Genomic DNA, 20,168 nt, shown 5'->3' on the forward strand with positions numbered 1-20,168 from the left:
TCTCACAACATTTTCGAGAGTATTACGGCACGATGTATGATATATCATATATTTTTGTCTATATTGTTAATAAGAGTTTATATCTTCATGGGCGTAAAAAAGAGGTTCTTTTTGATTGATATGGCGAGATCAGCGTGCCTTATTTGTCATGAAAAAGCACAAAAAACGCACTCGATTTTGAAGACAACCATAATCTGACAGTCATGCAATGCAGCACCCTGGGGCCGGTTGTATCAAGCCCGTTTAGCTTAAACGGTGGATAAGTACCTTAATACAAAGATACTGTTTACCACTACATATTCAGTGCATAATATTCAAGTTGACTCGTTTAAGAGAGATGTAAGAGTGTTATTTAATTTTGACTTATCCACCGTTGAAGCTAAACGGGCTTGATACAAATGGCTTGCCAGATATTTTTTTCATGTATGGTTTGAAGATTGGTTTCTTTGTTTCTTAGGTATGTCTGAACTTCTCATCTGGTATTGGTTTTCGGTTTTCCATGCAGTACAAATTTTCCCACGTACCAATAATTTCGGCAGTTGAAATTGTTTAATTTCGGGTTGAAATTGCCACACTTCTCGTATAAAATCTGTTTTTGCGTTTAAGCAGAAATTAAAGAAATTAAATTTACTCGAAAACGACGTGTATGTACACCGTACCAGCAAGCATGCAGAAGAAAATATGCAAACCAACAAAACTGTATATGTTTTCTTGTATATAACTGTCTATTATGTTAGATTAATCAACATCCAACGAAGAATAATAACAAGAGGAAATACATGCAATGATCCTAAAAGCTATTAACACCTTCAAGACCTCATGCAAATCAAGAGTTTTTAGTTCGTTGCCCAAAACAAATTTCTCTCACTGTTTGAATATCAGCACATGCCGTCCAGTGACCGGAGCAGTGGAATTTCAACTTTTTCTTGCAAGTTCATCAGCTTAACAACTATAAAATGTAAGAAAATGATTATATCAGTTGGTGAATTAGTTTCTGACGAATATTTTGAGTGCAGCGGAGGCCTGGGAAGCATACTAAACGGGCATGATGAAAAAGAAAAACAAAATAACTTCACGTCAAAGGTGGCATAACAACGTATAAGATCTACGACGTCAATCACGACGAAATAGCTAGGGTAAAATGATGGGTAAATTGGATATATGAAGTACCTTTGCGGTCTCAGATAGCGTACTCGCTGTTTACGTCTTTGCGACGCGGTAAATCGCAGATTTCCTGGAGCTGGTTGTATAAAACTCTTCAACTACATTTCGCATGGTTAAATCCTAGTTAACTCGAAAATACACACGACTCTGATTAGCCAATTCTGTCCTTAACCACAGGTAAAAGTTAACTAGTCCTTTATACAACTGACATCAGAGGCCGGTTGTACGAAAGGTGGATAAGTCGCTATCCAACGGATAAGTCGCTATCCAACGGATAACTTTTATCCAGCGTGAAATTTGCGTTGCACGAAGCTTGGATAAATTTATCCAACGGATAAAAACCCCTATCCGTTGGATAAAGTTATCCAAGGTCCGGAGGTAGTTTAAATCCACTATCCAGTGGATAAACTCGAAGATACAAGATAAAACTGTAAACATTTACGATGAAAAAGGACAAAAAAGCAAGTTTCCTATTACTGTGTTTCAACAAACTAATGTACATGATTGTACTCACTATTAAAACTGTTTTCGAAGTGAAATCCAGCCATTGTTATATTTGTCGCAGCAGCATTTCATTTTGTTTACACATTCCGTTCCGAGCGGCGTTTTTCTGGACATCCTCACAATGATAACAGGCGGTAAATTTATTATATACTTCTAACCAGTTTATAAAAGCGAATATGCAAAGAAAATTAAACCTATTCCATGGAAACTTGCTAATATCTAAGCAATTTCAATCACGTAATAGACAAGTAAAGACAACAAGGCTACGAATTTTGTTCTTCGCTATGATTAGCCAATCAAAACGTTAAAATAGTGTTCCTAAATTTATTATGGACCGAAGGGCAAAGCCGGCCTCGCAAGGTCAAGGAATAAAATTGCAATGTGTTGAATAAAATCGCTAGTATGTGAAGTGCAAATCACTTAATCAGTAACTAATCGACAATTCAGAATGATTCAATGTTATAAATGCTTAGCAACAGCTGACGTTGTGGTACGAAATTTCAGGATAATCCTGTTTTCTCCGGGTAATTTTTAACTTATCCATTGGATAGCTATCCACTCCACTATCCACGCTTCGTGCAACACGATTTTATCCAATGGATAACTATCCACTGGATAGCATATTTATCCGTTGGATAGGACTTATCCGTTGGATAAGTTATCCACCTTTCGTACAACCGGCCCCAGGTCTCAAGTCTGACGCCAGCATTTAAAGCCTTAGAAGATGCAACTTAATCCAAGTCCGGCTTAGTAAAATTTCTCCCATTCATAAAAAATGATGTATTTAACTTTATCATTGCACTTAAATCATCATTGATAATATTCGGAAAGTTTTCTTTTCGACCATTAATTTAAAATATTTTTTAGCCGTCGTCGTCGCGTCGCCGTCCTAAATCTTAAATTCGCTAAAAACACCTCTTGCCATCCGTCAGGAGAGTTCAATTAATCAAAAACTTTCTTTAACCACGGTAAAATCTATGACGAAAGACCTTAGGTGGAACGTCGATAGGTTTTTATGTCTACTTTATAACTGCTCTTATACAACGTTTAACAAAGGATTAAATTAAATTTAATACATCCAGGAAGAAATTCGTTAATCTTATTTTCATTACCTCGTCAACTGCTTGATCGGTTAGTCAACTGTTAGTCTTCCGTCTTTCAGCAACATCGTAAGCAACAACGTCTTGTGAGGCCGTCACCAAGTGAATCACGCTGATCAATTGTTTCAGGAAAAATATCGGGAAATTCACGTAGGCAACTAATGACCACAAACCAACTGGAACCTCGTTCACAGTAAAAACTAAAAATTCGATAAACATGATGTCGTTACGAACAGCATTGTACATCGTGTCAAGCAGTGTTAGTTATAGAAAAAGTCTAAACAGTCATGTTCCCGTTATTAAGCAACCCCCTCCCCGCCGCCGGGAGCTTGATAACTGTCTCCACACTCTTTTGACAGCGGGAAATATCGTCTATCTACTTAGATATCAACATATACAGAAGGAAGAACTGTTAATCACCTTAGCCAAGTTTCCATGCAATGTCTTAATCGACTTACGTATTAAATATGTACTGTATTGGTGTGTCTGATGAAGTTGCAATATATGGTACGTATGTATGTATGTTGCAGGATGGTATATTATATTAACAATGAATGTTTATGAGTGCAATGGCAAGAATGTTTTCAACAAGGTGAAAGATGGAATGGTTAATTCAACGAGGCAAACGCCTGTATTCTAAAAAGCTTACTCGCACTCAAACTCATTAAATGGGAGACCTCAATCTTCCTATAACTTTTCAATTGCGGTATTTTCAGTTAAACAATAGCTTGATTTTCAATGTTTTACCTTATATCTACTCATTGACTAAGAAAAAACAGTGTGAGTGTGAGTGAGCTTTTTAAATACAGGCGAAAGTCGAGTGCAATGGCACATTTCCTCTTTCACCGAGTGAAAATATTCTTTCCATTGCAGGGATGAAAACATTCATTATTTGTTTTATTTCACGCCAAGAAACACCAACAAAGATCTAATGTAATTAATGTACTATCAAGTTTATTAAAAGTAAGAGTTTGTGTTTATAAATCCCATACGCATATTATATATTCGGATTCGTGACCAGATGCGCGCGAGCACCCCTGGTTGCCTATTTCATCCGGTTGTTCATAAACATACCTGTTGGCCCGTATGAAAAGTGAATGAAGTACAATGCGACAAAAAACAGTTCGTTTCCCATACACATGATGAACAGAACAGTCTGAAACACAAAAACAACGGATTAATCTCTTACGCCCAGTCCACACCGCACGCCAATTTTTCTGTCTTGGCGGTAAAAAGGAAACCAACTTCGCATGGCTACAATATATTCTCCGGAATTTGCAACATTTGCAAACTAAACTTTGTAATAATACTAATTAGTAGGCTCTTTCAAGCTGTGGTAATATATACCCTTTATCTCGGAACTAAAATCAGTCTATAGCGCATAAGGTCCATTGAAATTTTCCGCTACTGAAGTCGTAAATATTAAAGGATCGTAAAAATATATAAATTCTCAAAAATTGCATTACTCTTTTAGCCAAGTGCAGTCTTGACAGCCTGATTTTCACACTATTGGATTTTCACTCTGCGAAAAAGCAATACTGGTAAAAAATTTCTTCCCCAGTTGTGGATGAAAATATAAGTCCACGATATATCCACCACTGAATACCAACAATTTTTTCAGTTTTTTAATCACACTTGTGGCGGTCAGTTTTGCGTGGTTTGCGAAACGTCCGGGCTGGTACCTGCCTGGTACCGTAGACGATGGCACGAAACCTACCCTGGAAGTGTAGTAAAGTCGAAGGAAGAAGTTTGTGGACGTTTTGTGGCTTTGATCGCCTTTTATCAGCGAGCTGGAAAAGAGAAAAAGATCTGCTGATTTATCCGACCTATAAAAAACGATCCGTCCTACGATTTATAGACAGTGGTAACTACATTTTGCGAATGATTATATACCAAGCAACCGTTTAGACAAACTTGGGCAAAGAAAAAATAAGTTGGTTAGCTATTTTTTCATTAGTGACTTTATCTCCAACGTGGACGTGAAGTAATAGTGCTGTTATTTTTACACTTTTACAACAGGGATAAAGTAAACAGATCATCAGTAAACAGAATGAGAGACATATTTCAACAATTTAAAACTGGGTTCCTGAAAACAGCGGCTGTTTTCATGTCACGTTGTAGCTATAAACGAAACGAAGGTCTGTGTTTAGGCTAGTGCGTAAACTCGCCTTGTGTAAACGCAAGCAAAAAGACGAATATTCAATCAAGACGAACAGACTCCTTTAGAATAGAAATCGTCCCAATGTCAGTGGGCAATACGCTTACGGTTAATAGTCCTTTCTTAATAATGACGTCAAACGCGGAAAGTTTGATGTTACACGAAATTTGATTGGTTCCACAAAACTATCGAGCAAATATGAAACTTTGTGTAACATCAGACTTTCCGCGTTTGAAGTCATTATGAAAAAGGTCGATGAAACAATGCGTTAAAACAACGGTGCAGGCATTTTCAGGGGTTACAAGGCTTACCTGTACATGTGTAACCAGTGACTGCTGATGTCCAGTGAAATGAGAAACTGAAAGACAACGCGATACGAGGGAAAGAACTCGCTCAACATCACCATAAGACACGTTGTTGCACACCTTTGGAATAGATAAATAAACTAATTAGAATGCAAGCGCGAAGTGTTCTAACAAGTTTGGAACGTTTGCGATGTAACTATATTGTTACAATCTTGCGGTGTTCCACATTATTGTTACACCTGGTTGCATGTCAGCGTATATCATAGTTGCAGTATGATTATTGTGAGCTGTACACAATTCAACCCTTTGAGATGCAACGTTTAATTTTCACTGATCATTTCTCTATTCATCAAATGTAAACCCAAGGAAATCTCGAGAATCGAAAGCAAGTATGGTAAAAAACCCACTTGTCTACACATTGTTGTGAAAATAGTAGGGTAATTTATCGGTTTATACTAAGTAAACTGCAGCCTAAAACAGATTTCGTAACAGTCAAACTGTTTTAATCCGCGAAAATTTATCAGCAATAGGGTCCTTTCGCATAAAGACGTAAAACACGGAGTGCGTGGTGTGATGTTACCAGACGTATGTTTGAGTGGCTCCGCGAGATTAATGAGCCAATCAAACTTTGTATAAGATCAGATACCTGGATTATGGATGGTGTTTTAAGAACTTTCAACCCTTTGCGTTGTTTTAAAATTTTAAATCTAACAAGTTTTTTGAACATGAACAGTATATGAATGTTGTTTCAATTGTGAATGTTGAACCTGAATTCTAACATCCTTCTTACATATATCATTGCTGATTGCATTGGACTTGGTAGAACAATGTTGTTGCATGATAAAATCAGGAGCATGGAGTCATGGAGGGCACCTGAACTTGCTGCACTGGTTGGCAATATAGATCATAATGTCTTCGTTCTGGCATCCATCGAGTTTGGAGATTATATTTTTAGTAAAAGGCACTGAATAAACTACTGTGCAGCCACTAAACTATCAGCGAAGTACCATACAAAACTATTGAGTGAACATCAAGAGCAATTTAATAATATAAATGATTATAGGTATACAAATACTCCTAACCTGTCTGTAAGCATGTCCAACATTGCTCCAAACTTTGATGCTAAATTGTTAAAATACCATTTGGAATTAGTTATACATTAAGGACAATATGATACAGAACTGTCTACCTTGGCGATTAAAATCACATTTCTTACCCTGGCCTAGAAGACGAGCAAAATGTCCGTCAAAGGCATCCAGAAAACTACTGAGCAGATAACATATTGTAAATGTTACTGGACTATCAGCCATGTAGTAAAATGACACAAACGCTAGGATGATACGACCATAGCCTAACAAAAGAAGGGAAATTGCTATGTTAATTGCAATATACCTACAAACAATGTATAATTTTATGGGTTAAAACAATCTAAAATTTATAGAACATGGACTTTTTATTAAATTTAACAAACATTTTATTTTATTGCTAGTTAAAAAATAGAAACATAAAGAGGAGAAGTATGGGTGAGTTAACAAGTGTTCTTTTTTGAGAAGTTTGGAAGAAGTTTTTTGATATATACGCAGATCAGTTGATTAAAGGTCTTTTTTATTGTTGTCTGCAATGAAAATATTTGAAGAACTACACACAAGTCACAACCAGCACTTACGTGTGGCCACATAGGAAACATAGTTCACACAAGTTTAAGTTTTGCTCAAACTCAGTTTAATTAACTGTCCAGTCTGTCCTGCATGAACATGCCGGGTTCAGGACATTTAATAATAAATAAATCTCTTTAACATTGTTATAGCTAGGCAGTCTTGTGAGATGTGAGAAAAATATCAAGCTTATTCATTTAGCAATCCGGTAACTTTGCTCCTGAATGGTAAACGTTTGAGGGGATGGCATTAAAAAATAAAAATATGGCATAAAAATAAGTTGTACTGATCACTAATTGGTGAACCCTCATGTATGACATTAGTCAGTGGAATTTCTTGCAAAAGATTTAGAAATGGCGGCTGTGCAAAATAGTATTTATTGCATTTCAGCTTGATTATACCATATGCGTATATTCATAACAGAAAAATTACGATTGTACGATTTCTTAAAAAAATTAATCATTAACCCTCCCTTTTAATGGCGGGCAATTCCCAAAGGGGCATTTAGCTATTTCGATGCATTTCACATCGAATTTCTTTTTGTTCCACTCACCAATTAAATTTGGGACGAACAGGAACACGTTTTCTGTCATTTTGCGAAGGTGTTTACCCAAAGAAATCGCTTAATTCGTGGAAGATATTTTATGTTTATCTTTGCAAGTCGATATGGAAATTTGAATGAAATCGACAAAGTCGATTTCGAACCTTCCAAATATGGTCACGCTTGCCTTTTTTGGAAGAGTGCGAATAATCAAAATGTAAGCCGCCGTCATGCCGAAGAGTTGTATAAAATATACAAGGTTTAAATTTTGTAACGTAATAAGCCTGATTTAAACTGATTTAAACGGTGTTTTAAATAAACATAATATCGGAATGACCGTATCTACTATGGCGTGTAATCTCTTTGGACGCGAGGGAGTAAAATGCTGCAATTTTACGGCCGAAATTCGCTTGGGTCAGAAATTATGCCGTTGCCAGATTTCGCGATAGCAAATTTACGGGTTTGCAAGCCAGGGGCTGCGAATTCAATTGCTTGAATATTTTCTATGGCCTCGAGGATTCCTTTGGCAAACGAGAACTCCCATGGGGGAGCAAAAAAGGCCCAAAATCAACAGGGCGGAGCGAGTAATTTGTGGGGAAACCAGGATGAAATGAGGCGATATGTTTCCAAGCTCAAATCTGAACTTGCTGAGCAAAAGAATCGGGTAAAGAGGGTGCATCGCGACAAATCCGAAGAAATCAAACGACTCCAAGAGAATTTAGATCACGAGAAGCAGAAAGCTATCGAGAATGTCTCCAAGAAACTAGAAAGCGATAAAGTATACGAGCTAAAGAAAATGAAAGAGTCGGTTGCAAAACAAAAGGAGCACGAGCTTCGTCAAGTATTGCGAGTCAAAGACGAAGAAATGCGAACGTTGAAGCAGGAATTGCAAGAAAGCAAGAACACTACAAGGATTTTAGAAGTTGAAAATAAACGAATACTAAGTGAGCAATCCCGTGGTGTTGACACAAATGATAACGAGAGACGTTGGAAGGGCGAAGTTAGTTCGCTACGAAACGATAAGAAACGCTTGGAGGAGAGTTTGAGGATTAAATCCGAAGCTGATTTCGAAAAGGCCGAGCTTATACGAAAGCTTAAGCAAGAACACGACTTAGAAATACGACGACTCACTAGGGAATCAAAGCGAGAATCCATGAAAGAGTTTAGGCAATTAAAAGCCGTTTCGAAAGAAGTCGAATTAAAAAATCATCAACTCGCTGCGAAGGAGGCAGAGATGAGACGTCTGGAAAGGGAGAGAAACAACTTGGGAAACGAGCTTAATTTACAACGTAGAGACAGCCTGAAGAAAAGCAATTCGTTCAATTTACAGGTAAACTTTAATTCTACACAAATATTACTTGCTAATAGAAAATTTCCGGCTGGTAATTTCGATAGCGTGAGTTTGTATTTAATATAAATGGCCGGTGATCATTACGGATTTTAAAAAGGTGTGATTATTTTAGTAGTTTATGTAATGTTTACCCTTTCAATAAATGATTATGAGGCTTTATTGTTCGTCTATCGTCTAAACACATTACATCAAAGCCAAATAAATAGATAGAAAGTTATTGTAAGTTCGTAAAATAGTAGACGGCGATTTTGGCAATGTTTATTTTGGTTAATCAGTTTTGCCAACATTCGTGTATGCAAGCACACAGTCAAGTGGTATCCACCGAACACGCTTCAAAAATGTGGTTTTTGCATGATTGAAAGCTCTACCGGGCACATTATTTATGATGGGATTAAAAAAATCCACGGCCACGAATGTAGATTTGTACGAAATGAAATACGTGTTGAGATACATTGTAGAAATTAATATGGTGTCATGGTGATGGCGTCGTAGTATTGCATTCATGCATGACGACTTCCGTTTGGCCATTCAAAATATGCATGTCATAAAATATGGGCAAACTTTGTCTCAGGTCATATATAAAGACTATAAAGTTTAAATCTTTCGACCTGCGCTGCTATTCTTAGAAATAATTTGCAACATTTTTTGCATGTTCCATTAGTTTTCTATGTAACAATTTAGAACATATAATAATCTAATATCATGTATTTCTGACAGCTTAAGGTTGAAATTGCTAGGAAATTATTGAAGTGATTATTTTTGTACAAACCAAATGAAATGAATGGCATATAGAATGAAACTCTACAGCAAATCCACCTTATGGATATATCAATTTTATGACACAAATTTTGTGCATCTTATTCAGTCAAAGGCAATTAGGTTTTCATATGTATGTATAATTGCCAATTAAGGTCATTACTGAGTGATGCATACTAACTTGATAACAGTGAAATTGGGTGTTCCTTAGCCTCCTCCGCAGGCAACTCTGTTGGTATTCAAATATTTTTATAGCATAGATGAGTAACAATATAAGTAGGCAAAGCTGTGTAATCCCAAACGGCAAACCTTTGAGAAACTGAGTTTATAATATTTTATATTTTTGCCGAGTGTAATTGAATATATGTTTTGGCCGAGTGTAACTGAATATAAGGGTCTGGAAATAGTTAGTTCTCAATCCCCTTATATTCAGTTACACTCGGCTAAAACATATATTCAATTACACTCGCGAAAATATAAAATATTATGAACTAAATTTCTCAAAGGTTTGCCGTTTGAGATTACACAGCTTTGTCTACTTATATTGTTACTCATCTATGCTATAAAAATATTTGAATACCAACAAAGTTGCCTGCGGAGGAGGCTAGGTGTTCCTTTATGTTAGACACTGCAATATTATCTTCCAATGTTGCAATTTTTATTTGTGTATGTGTATTATTGCTCTGACAATTTTGCAACCTTTTTTCCTTGCACTGATTAATTACTTGAAGATAAATAAGCTCTAATTTGAGCTTCAGTATATTTGATGAGTTACTTTTTTGCTGGCCAGTAAAACTTTGTTTATAAATCTCACTTAAAGGTAATTTTTGAATTGCATCTGTTGCAACTTTGGAGCAACTAACAAGTCTTAATTGTGATGCATGACACAAGAGGATGAAAACATGACCTTTATTCACCTGCTAACTAACAGTACCGGTAGATTAAGTATGTACTCCTCCATTGTTGGGAAAACTATTCTGCTTTTAGATAGATGAACATATTTAATCAGGGTTCATCTCAGCAAGACTGCTTTTAAGAACTGAAGTACATTGGGGTATTTTGGTGCATCTCTCTCAGTGTGACATTGATATTGGATATCTTAATAGAGGGACACACTTACTAAGTACCACTATGATGGGAAGTTTTTGAACACAAGCCAGCCCAGCAAGCATGCCTCTGTAGCCTGGGGTAGGAATCATTAATCAGTCCCACTCACCTTTCGTATACTGCTACTGCATCTTGATATATTCATAGCAGCTGGCAAATTTTGTTGTTTTCTGGCTACAGAATAGTGTTATGAGCAAGCAGATAAGAATTTTCAATGATTTGTTTTCACATACGTGTTTGGCTTTATTCAGTTGGTTAACCACATCATGCCCAAAGATTTCTATAAATACATTTTTGTCATTCACCCTTCCCTTGTGTTCAGTTGTACCCAACACAAGACATGATTGGGCAATGAAGGATTCATGGACACTAGTAGCAAGAGCATAGTAAAATGAGTGGACCTGTGATTAAAGTTTTCCTCCTATATATCATGTTCAGCCTTGTCCAATAATTGTTTAAAAGTCGAAATACCAATGATTTTGTTTGTAATGTTTTTTAGAAAGTGAAAGGATTGTCAGCATCCCAAAATTCTGAGTCAGATATTGACAGTGTCGCCGAGGAAAGGATAAAGAAATTAAAAATGAGGAATTCTGAGCTCGTTGCTATTGCGAGAAAGTTGGAAGAGAAAGCCAAACACCTGCAAGAAGAAAAGGATTTATTGGAGGTAATTATGATTGTCACAGCAACGCCAGATGATTTATTTGAATTTGGTCCGAGAGCCAGAGGTGCACAGACGTTTTGTTGATCTCAATCACGATCTAATTTTATCGGATCCAATTCACTCGTAGCCGTCGTAGGCTTACCACTTTGGTTTTTCGTAAAGGTAAAGACCACTTTAGGTATTTATCTTTGCGAAAAACCTAAGTGGTAAAGCCTTTAAAGAAACATTGAGGGCTTTTTTTAAGTTCATTTTTAAGAAATTCCTGATGACTGATATATTTTAAAACTCATAAACTCATTAAAACTCATAAGATTCATATGAAAACCGCAATCATATTACGAAAAATTCCTTATAAATTATCAGTTTTATCTATAAATTGATTCGCGTTCCAGTTTTCTGACTTATTTCCGTATCTCCCTTGTTGTCAAAATCCAGCAAAACCGAAAATTTCCGACCATTTGCTGAATTTATGAATGAGTGACATCTCAATGGGGACACTCCTCACCCCAGCCATGCATCGCTGTCAAGAGAACGCAACTTAATATAGGATTTGCCCATGCACTTACTGAATTGGACCGCGTTTTCGTCGTAAAAGCGAGTGTAAAATGCTAAATGATGCTATCTACGGACGCGGTCGTTCAACATGAAAACAGTCGCTAGTGTTTTAAGCTATGTGCTCACGAGCGTCATTTTCGAGCGTTTTTAAAATCGTTTTTATCTAGTTTATCGCTGTGACGATATGTTAAATTAGGTTCAACTTTTATTGTAAATTGACGGTGTTTGAAACCGTTTTGGCATGAAAACGAAATGAAAACGCTCGAAAACGTTACCGTGTGCACATATCGTCTTAGGAACCCAGTTTTAACTCATCGCTATTATCCCTACTCTGGTTTTAAATAATGAGAGTAGCGATAGTATAGCGATGAATTATGTACCTGGTCATGAACTTATTAACCATTTCTAATTTATTTTACATGCAAACGGCTTTGACTTTGTGTTCTAAAACGAGCCTATAATTTTTATCCCCCTTCTGAAACGGTGGAAATAGGCCTAATGGATGTGTTGCAGACTGTCTAAGTAATGAATTGCAATAACCACAAAATCTACGACGTGAACTTCTCGTTTTTATCCTGTGACTATTCTCAGACACAATAAAAACCCACACATCGTACGGTTAATTGTAGCATATTCGATTCCCACGAGTATAAACGTCAGATTTCAAATTCCTCTATCAACAAATGAACAAAAATATGGTATAAAGTAGGTAAACACTGTTTTTAATTCGCCAGAATTGCAATTGTGTCATTAATCGTATATTGTGTAAATAGCTTAAAATGGCCTATAGCCTAGCCAGATCTAGCAATGGTGTTCTAACAATTAAGAAACACAACTATGTTTTGGGTATTCGTATTTAATAAGTGCATGGACTAGAGACTTTACAATTGACTATCAGTGATAGAATTCCGAATTAGCAGACCAATGACTGGGTGTATTCAAGAGAATATTATTTGTATTGAAAATCATGTGTTTCCACTCACAGTTCTGCTTAAAATTCTTGCTAGAAATCAAGCGGAATGAATAACTCCGATGTGGGCAATCTCAAGAAGGCGTTTGCTCGACAGAGAGCCAAAGATCTTGCTGAACGAGCCAAGCTTTTGATGAATAAGGATAATGAAATAAACAATTTGAAGAAAGAAGTCGAGGAAACACGTCACAATGGCTTTAATGAGGTAGGCAGATTTACCAGCCTCGTACCCAGGCGCTTTAATAGTAAAATCAATGAGTAAAATATATAACATTGCATTCAGTTATTGGATAGAGTCAGTTAAAAAAAGCGAGCGCGCGGGGGTGTTCGGGGTGCTCGCCTTTTTTCAACTGACCTCTATTCAATAACTGAATGCAACGTTATATATTTTCTGAATGCAACGTAAAAATTATATTTTACTATTAAAGCGCCTGGGTACGAGGCTGTAGACTTATTATACCGAGCGTCTTTCCATGCTTGAAAAGCTATGTTTTGACAATGTAAGTTAATGAGTGGTCGGAACGAATTTCGAAAAGTAGCCTTTTGGAATTGAAACAACTCGTACATATATATGTATATATATGCGATGCAATGACCTATATTTATAATAATGCCAAACAACAGCATATAGATAAAAGTTAACCGCTACGCAGCCACCATTAAGACCTCACGGCGAGTTCACAGTGTGCGCCGGATGTAATGACCTATATTTATAATAATGCCAAACAACAGCATTTAGATAAAAGTTAATCGCTACGCAGCCACCATTAAGACCTCACGGCAAGCTCACAGCATGTTTTAACAACATGGTGCTTGTTGTTTTAAATATTTCTCACGGATTGACACATTGCGAGATTCATCCAAGATTGATGGAAACCGGGGCCCTTATGGAAACCTTAATTTCCACGCGCGTATCGAGGTAATTAAATTCCTATAATTTTATTGGCTACACTCATTTGCATCATTTCACACTATATATAAACCTATAAATTATATAGCTAACCATAACCAATTCACAATGTCATATATATAATCTACCTTACATGGGAATGAAGAATTTTACTCACAGCATGTCTTAACAATATGACGCACGTTTTTTAATAACTTATGGATGCACACTGAGTTTAATGACTCGGCAGATTTTTAAATATGTTGACCAGTACCACTTTTGGAAAATGACATCATTGCATCTGAAGTAATGATGTCCTCTATATGGTATGTGATCAAACATGATCATTCTGTCGAGTATCACACGTAGGCTAGCTCACACAGGCCATAACAAATAGTTCATTGATAAAATTAGTATAGAGACAAATGAATCAGTGGAAATAACATTTAACATGGAAGATACCGTGCGAACACATGACTACCCTCCCATGGGAGTTTTATTGGCATAACATCATTACCGTGGGGGGTAGGGTAGGTATTAATATTATTAAGCATTCTTTTAAAAAGTTCGTTTTGTCTTCTTACAATCCCATCCCTTTCCGAGGAAAGCCATGCACATGCAAATATTTTGTGGGAACCCTACCGCCCCTATACAATGGATATAGAAATGTGACTGAGGTTTAGCGATATATTTCGATACGTTTTTCGTTTCTTTGCATTTAACCAAAGCTAACACTCAGTGCTATCAGTTCTTGGTAACTCGAAATGGTTACCTCTTTCCAATGTGTTCTCTGCGTGCTTGGTATTGTTTTATTGGTAACAGCTGATACTCACGGAGTGCATTCATTTACGAATCACAGCGACACTTACAATATTACAAGTATTTCAAGTGAAACAAACAAGGAATGTCGTTTGATCGTCAACGAAAGAGATTTGTGGTTTCTACAGGAACTAGGTCGAAATAAGGTTATTCATATTGTAGAACTTGATCTTCAATTCACGTCTAAAGAGAACAATGCCACCATTAAGGAGTGGAGTTGGCTGTGGACAGACAATATCGGCCATAATATCTTGCCATTGCTCACAATAACAGTCTCTGGGAATCGTACTGACCTGGCTGGCTTGAGTTGGACTCTTGATGTTGGGAGAAAAAGAAGACGATTGCGTGTAAGCGTTAATCCTGCCGGATGTACGACATCTAAAAAATTACCAGAAGATTTTCTTGCTAGTACTCTTTTGAGGAAACTGTCTATGATCCAGGAGAAAGAAATTTGTTTTGACAAAAGTTCGAGGCAAACCACGCAAAAAAGATGCTGCAAGAGTTTTAACAATAATCCTCATTGTTATGTGAGGTCAGCTGAATCTGAATTCGTGGGCACAATTAAATTGATGTTATCGGTATTTTTATACAGCCAATTTTTATCTCTGCCTGTGTTATTATGTACTGCCACTATGTTACTGGTCAAAAAGGAAAATAAGAACGATGGTTATTACAGGTTAACGGAAAGTCCGATGTCATTACTATCCATTCTGCGTCTGTTATTTTGGGATGGTTTTGGAAGAGTGAGATCTTTTGTACGCAGGTGTTTGTTCTTGGGAATGATCTTCCTGTTGTCTTGGACACTGAAATTTTTCGATCATGATCACTCTAGTTTTCCTCTTGTGCTTTTTGCGCTTTCAGCGCTGTCCATTCCTGTGTTCATCATATATTACGATGCTGAGAATTTTTCCTTGGAAATTGACTTCTCAGAAGTATTGCATTTATTTCCTAATGTGAGTGCAGCATTTCACTATTTTAGTTATGACATAAATATCTATTTGTCGCGCAAGGCTAAATCGAAAGTCATTGGTTTAGCCACGTTGCCTTTTAACATAAAACTGTGGAAAAAATCGTTGATTACATTTTTTGAATCTGTCAAGTCCTCTAATACATCACGATATTTTCTACGGTGTAAAGTTGTTTTTCTTTTTTTGGTTTACATTCCAGTTGTTTTTATATTGCAAGTTGCTTTAATGATTGCATGCATGTATACTTTACTTGTTTCAGTTGCTCCTAGCACCTTCACCAGGAAAGGGGGACTTATAGCCTTCTACATGTATTTTTGTAATGCAATTTTTCTCATGTTTCCAATATTTGTTTGTATTTCCTACACGCCTCCCATTGTAATTGGGTTGCTCTCAGGCATAATTCTCAATATTGTCTACTTTTTTCCTTACATTGTTTACATATCAATTCTCACATTTTACTCCTGGATGTTTTGGTCATCTGTTGAACAACAATATGTCGTCTTGATGAGGCTGATTTATGATTGCAACATGGATTACAAAAATAACAATGACAACAATGACCCCAACAATGACCTTAAAAATGAGAACAACAATGACAACAACAACAACAACAACAACAACAACAACAACAATAACAACAACAACAACAACAACAACAAAAGTGACCACAACAATGTCCTCAACAACGCGAGCGGTTCATACTTGAACATTGTTGATAATGACTCCGGCAGTGGAGGAAGTGATGTGTTGGATGGAAGTAGTAAAGTTGTGTGCGTGGTATCAAAGGAACTCTATGATGATATTAGAGAACGCCTCTTACCATACCATGTGATTCTTTTTTACTTCGCGAGAAAAGTTTTCTTCACTTTTCTTTTCTCTTATTTTATTCTCACTCTTGTTCGAGTTCTTCAAGCCAGCGATGTTTCCCCAACAGTCCAGTTACTCACAACGTTCAGCGTGAGTGCTTTTCCTTACATTATGAATATTGTTGCGGCGAAAAAAGGAGAAGATCAGAAAGATGCGTGGAAAGAACAGTTGAAACAACAAGTGAAACCATTAGTGGACAAGCTGACGGCTTCAAAACCTGAATTACATCGGACTGAATTGAGTATACCCTCCCTCCTATCATGACAAACCTGAATGAATTGAACATTTAATGCAACGAGTGAAACCATCAACGGACAATTCCACGGCTGGCGAAAAAGAAACACACCAAATTCGTGAAGTAAATAATTTTAATCGATTAATATTTTTAGACGATTTAATCACAGAGAGTAGCGTTTAGTATAAACTGTTCTGAAACAATAAACATCCAACATATCTTATACTTTTACCAGGTGATCTCGCGCTGAGAGAACGGTTTAAATAGCGAAGACCCTGGCACGCAAATCCATATATTTTTAAATAGTAAAAATGTTACGTTTTACAGCGCTGCTTAAATGTACAAGGTTTTGAATTTTGCCTAGGAATTTTATAATCATCATGTAAACTTTATAGAAATTTTATAGAAACCTTATAACTATGATATCAGTAGTAATGCTGGAACATAATCAGGAAAGATAACTTCATTAGCTATTATAAGTTGTTGTCAATAAGTTTTGTGTGTCAAATAAAATGAATAAAAACAAACTAACTGCATCATGTTCCAGTAATTCGTCACACCCCAGGTTTCAATATTGAGCTCAGAGTTGACACTTCATTATTTTTAAATGTTGCTAGTTATCTTAATATATTCAACATTTGCTCTAATCTCGAGATAAAGCAACTGACAATATTTAGTTGAGACTGGGATATAAACTGAAAATGCTTTTGTAGTATAATATAGGAAATTAATAACCCACAGTGCAAAATCTGAGATTCCCCACATTGGTACATGCATGCTATGTTTTGAAACCTATGGCTCGGAAAATAGAGTTTGACCTTTAAAATCATGTTTTCCTATAAGTAAAAGAATACCTTCCATCCACGCGTGATTGATGGAAACCTAAATTTCCACGCGCGGATTGAGGTAACTAAATTCCTCATGCATCAGTAGATTGCGTGTTTCACTGCGTATATTGCATGCTGTCACATAAAATGTTTTGCGATACAGTATAAAAGAAGTCAAGTTATAAGCTTTTGAGTGTTAATTTAAATAAAATTAAATTGGCTTATTTGCATCAATTCGCAATATATAAACCTATATATAACCTAATCATTTCACAATAATTATATAAACCTATATATAACCTAATCATGCATTTCACAATAATTATATAAACTTATATATAACCTAATCATTTCACAATATATAAACCTAGCGAAAATTAGTGTAGAGACAAATGTTTGGAATCGGTGGAAATGACCTGTTGAACATGCAAAATACCGAGCAAACAAATACTTAAAATTGAAGAATGCTTTCAGAATATAGGGAATTACCCGCGCTGATAAAAAATGGGGATTTCCCTTCCAGCAGGGGTTTTCTTTGCACAAGACAATTACCATGGGGGAGGGTCGGCATTAATGTTGTGTATTATGTATTCTTTTCAAAAATTCATTGTCTTTCTTTTTTTCCTATCCCACCCCACTGCGAGGAAAGCTATGTGCCAATATTTTTTGGAAACCCTGCCGCTTCTACACATATGGTTATGAAAATGTACTGAAATATAGCATTATATTTCGGTGCGATCTTTTGCATTAAACGAAAGCTAACACTCAGTGCAAGTAGTGCTTGTTCACTCAAAATGGTTACATTTTTCCAATACGTTCTCTCGGTGCTTGCTATTGTTTTATTGGTAACCAGTCAAAATGTCGTTGGCGACACTTACAATATTATTACAACTGCTTCAAGTCGAACAGACAAGAAATGTCGTTTGATCGTCAACGAAAAAGATTTGTCGTTTCTACAGGAACTAGGTCGAAATAAGGCTGTTCATATTGTAGAACTTGATCTTCAATTCACCTCTAACAAGAAAAATCCCACCATTAAAAAATGGAAATGGATATGGACAGACAATATTGGTCATAATATCTTGGCATTACTCGCAATAAGATCATCAAAATCGCCTCTGGCTGACCTGGCTGTGCTTACGTGGACTCTCGACGTTGGCAGAAAAACAAGTCGATTTCGTGTAAGTGATAATCCCGTCGGATGTACGACATCTAAAAAATCACCAAAGGATTTTATTTCTGGATCTCTTTTGAGGCAACTGTCTATGATCCAGGAGAAAGAAATATGTTTTAACAAAGTTTCGGACCAATCCACGCAAAAGAGATGCTGCAAGAGTTATAGCAATAATCCTCCAAAATATCATTGTTATGTAAAGTCAGCTGAATCTGAATTCGTGCGCACAATTAAGACGATCCTATCTGTGCTTCTATATGGGCTCTTTGTTTTTATTCCTGTGATATCATTAATTGCCATGATATTAGTAAGCGAAAAGGAGGAAAAAAAGGTCAATGGTTATTACAGGTTAACGGAAAGTCCGATGTCATTACTATCCATTCTGCGTCTGTTGTTTTGGGATGGTTTCGGAAGCCTGAGTGAGATCTTTTGTACGCAGGTGTTTGCTCTTGGGAGTGGTCTTCCTTTTATCTTGGACACTGAAATTGTTCGATTACTTTGGCGTTTATTTTGTGCTTTTTGCGCTCTCGGCACTGTCGACTCCTCTTGCCAGCTTGTACAATTGTGAAGAGATTTTCGTAGAAATTGACTTTTTAGCTTTATTGTATTCATCCTCTATTGTAAAAGCATTTCATTATTTCGCTTATGACATAGATATCTATTTGTTGTCCCAGGCCAGATCGAAAGTGATTGGTTTAGTAACGTTGCCCTTCAACATAAAACGCTGGAAAGAATCCTTGATTAGCTTATCTGAATCCGTCAAGTCCTGTAATACATCGCGATGTTTTGTACCGTATAAAGTTCTTCTGTACATTAAAATTGTTTTTCTTTTTTTGGTTTACATTCCGGTTGTTTTTATCTTGCAAATTGCTTTAATGTTTGTATGCCTGTATCATTGTGTTAACTTACTTTTATCCAGCGCTCCTGCCAAAACAAGGAGGCAAAGTTACTATATGAAGTGTATTGCCAATCTTTGTTTTCTCTCATTTCCAATATTCCTTTGTTTTTACTTGATGCCTCCTGTTTTATTTATCTTGCTTTGGGGAATAATTCTCAATATTGTCTGCTTTTTTCCTTACATTGTTTACATATCAATTCTAACATTTACTCCTGGATGTTTTGGTCATCTGTTGAACAACAATATGTCATCTTGTTGAGGCTGATTTATGATTGCAACATGCATTACAAAAATAACAGCGACACCAACAATGACAACAACAATGACAACAAGGTCCTCAACAACGTGAGTGGTCTATCGTTAAACATTATTCCCAGTGACTCCGGTAGTGGAGAAAGTGAGATGTTGAACAAAAATAGTAGAATTCTGTGCGTGGTATCAAAGAAACTCTATGATAATATAAGAGAACGCCTCTTACCATACCACGTGAATCTTTTTTACTTTGCTTTAAAAGTCTTTTTCACTTTTCTTTTCTCATATCTTATTCTCACTCTTGTTCGAGTTCTTCAAGCCAGCGATGTTTCCCTAACAGTCCAGTTGCTCACAACGGTCAGCGTGAGTGCTTTTCCTTACATTATGAATATTGTTGCGGCGAAAAAAGGAG

General features: G+C 36.4%; 2 protein-coding genes across 3 annotated transcripts in view; one reads left to right on the forward strand and one right to left on the reverse strand.

Annotated features, from left to right (window-relative positions):
* Nucleotides 1-714: 714 nt before the first annotated feature.
* On the reverse strand, nt 715-9,867 carry LOC114532981 (CDP-diacylglycerol--inositol 3-phosphatidyltransferase-like). 2 transcript variants are annotated; one of them, XM_028554561.1, is made up of 8 exons: nt 9,716-9,867; nt 6,448-6,582; nt 6,314-6,353; nt 5,238-5,351; nt 4,486-4,558; nt 3,843-3,924; nt 2,781-2,968; nt 715-949 (listed from the first exon to the last, which is right to left on the reverse strand). In XM_028554561.1, the coding sequence occupies exons 2-7, from the start codon at nt 6,539-6,541 to the stop codon at nt 2,805-2,807; spliced, it is 567 nt and encodes a 188-aa protein (XP_028410362.1). In that variant the 5' UTR covers nt 6,542-6,582; nt 9,716-9,867; the 3' UTR covers nt 715-949; nt 2,781-2,804. The 2 variants fall into 2 exon arrangements, with proteins under 2 accessions (XP_028410362.1, XP_028410361.1); XM_028554560.1 differs by lacking the exon at nt 9,716-9,867 and adding an exon at nt 7,440-7,557.
* LOC114533032 (peripheral-type benzodiazepine receptor-associated protein 1-like) overlaps nt 7,679-20,168 on the forward strand; it is a 36,709-nt gene continuing 24,219 nt past the window's right edge. The window contains exons 1-3 of the mRNA XM_028554607.1: nt 7,679-8,757; nt 11,141-11,305; nt 12,865-13,032. Coding sequence (XP_028410408.1) covers nt 7,933-8,757; nt 11,141-11,305; nt 12,865-13,032 — 1,158 coding nt within the window. The 5' untranslated portion in view covers nt 7,679-7,932. The remainder of the gene's footprint in view (nt 8,758-11,140; nt 11,306-12,864; nt 13,033-20,168) is intronic.

Source organism: Dendronephthya gigantea, unplaced genomic scaffold (genome assembly GCF_004324835.1).
Source record: "Dendronephthya gigantea isolate DGI-Jeju-01 unplaced genomic scaffold, DenGig_1.0 000083F, whole genome shotgun sequence".
NCBI lineage: Eukaryota > Metazoa > Cnidaria > Anthozoa > Malacalcyonacea > Nephtheidae > Dendronephthya > Dendronephthya gigantea.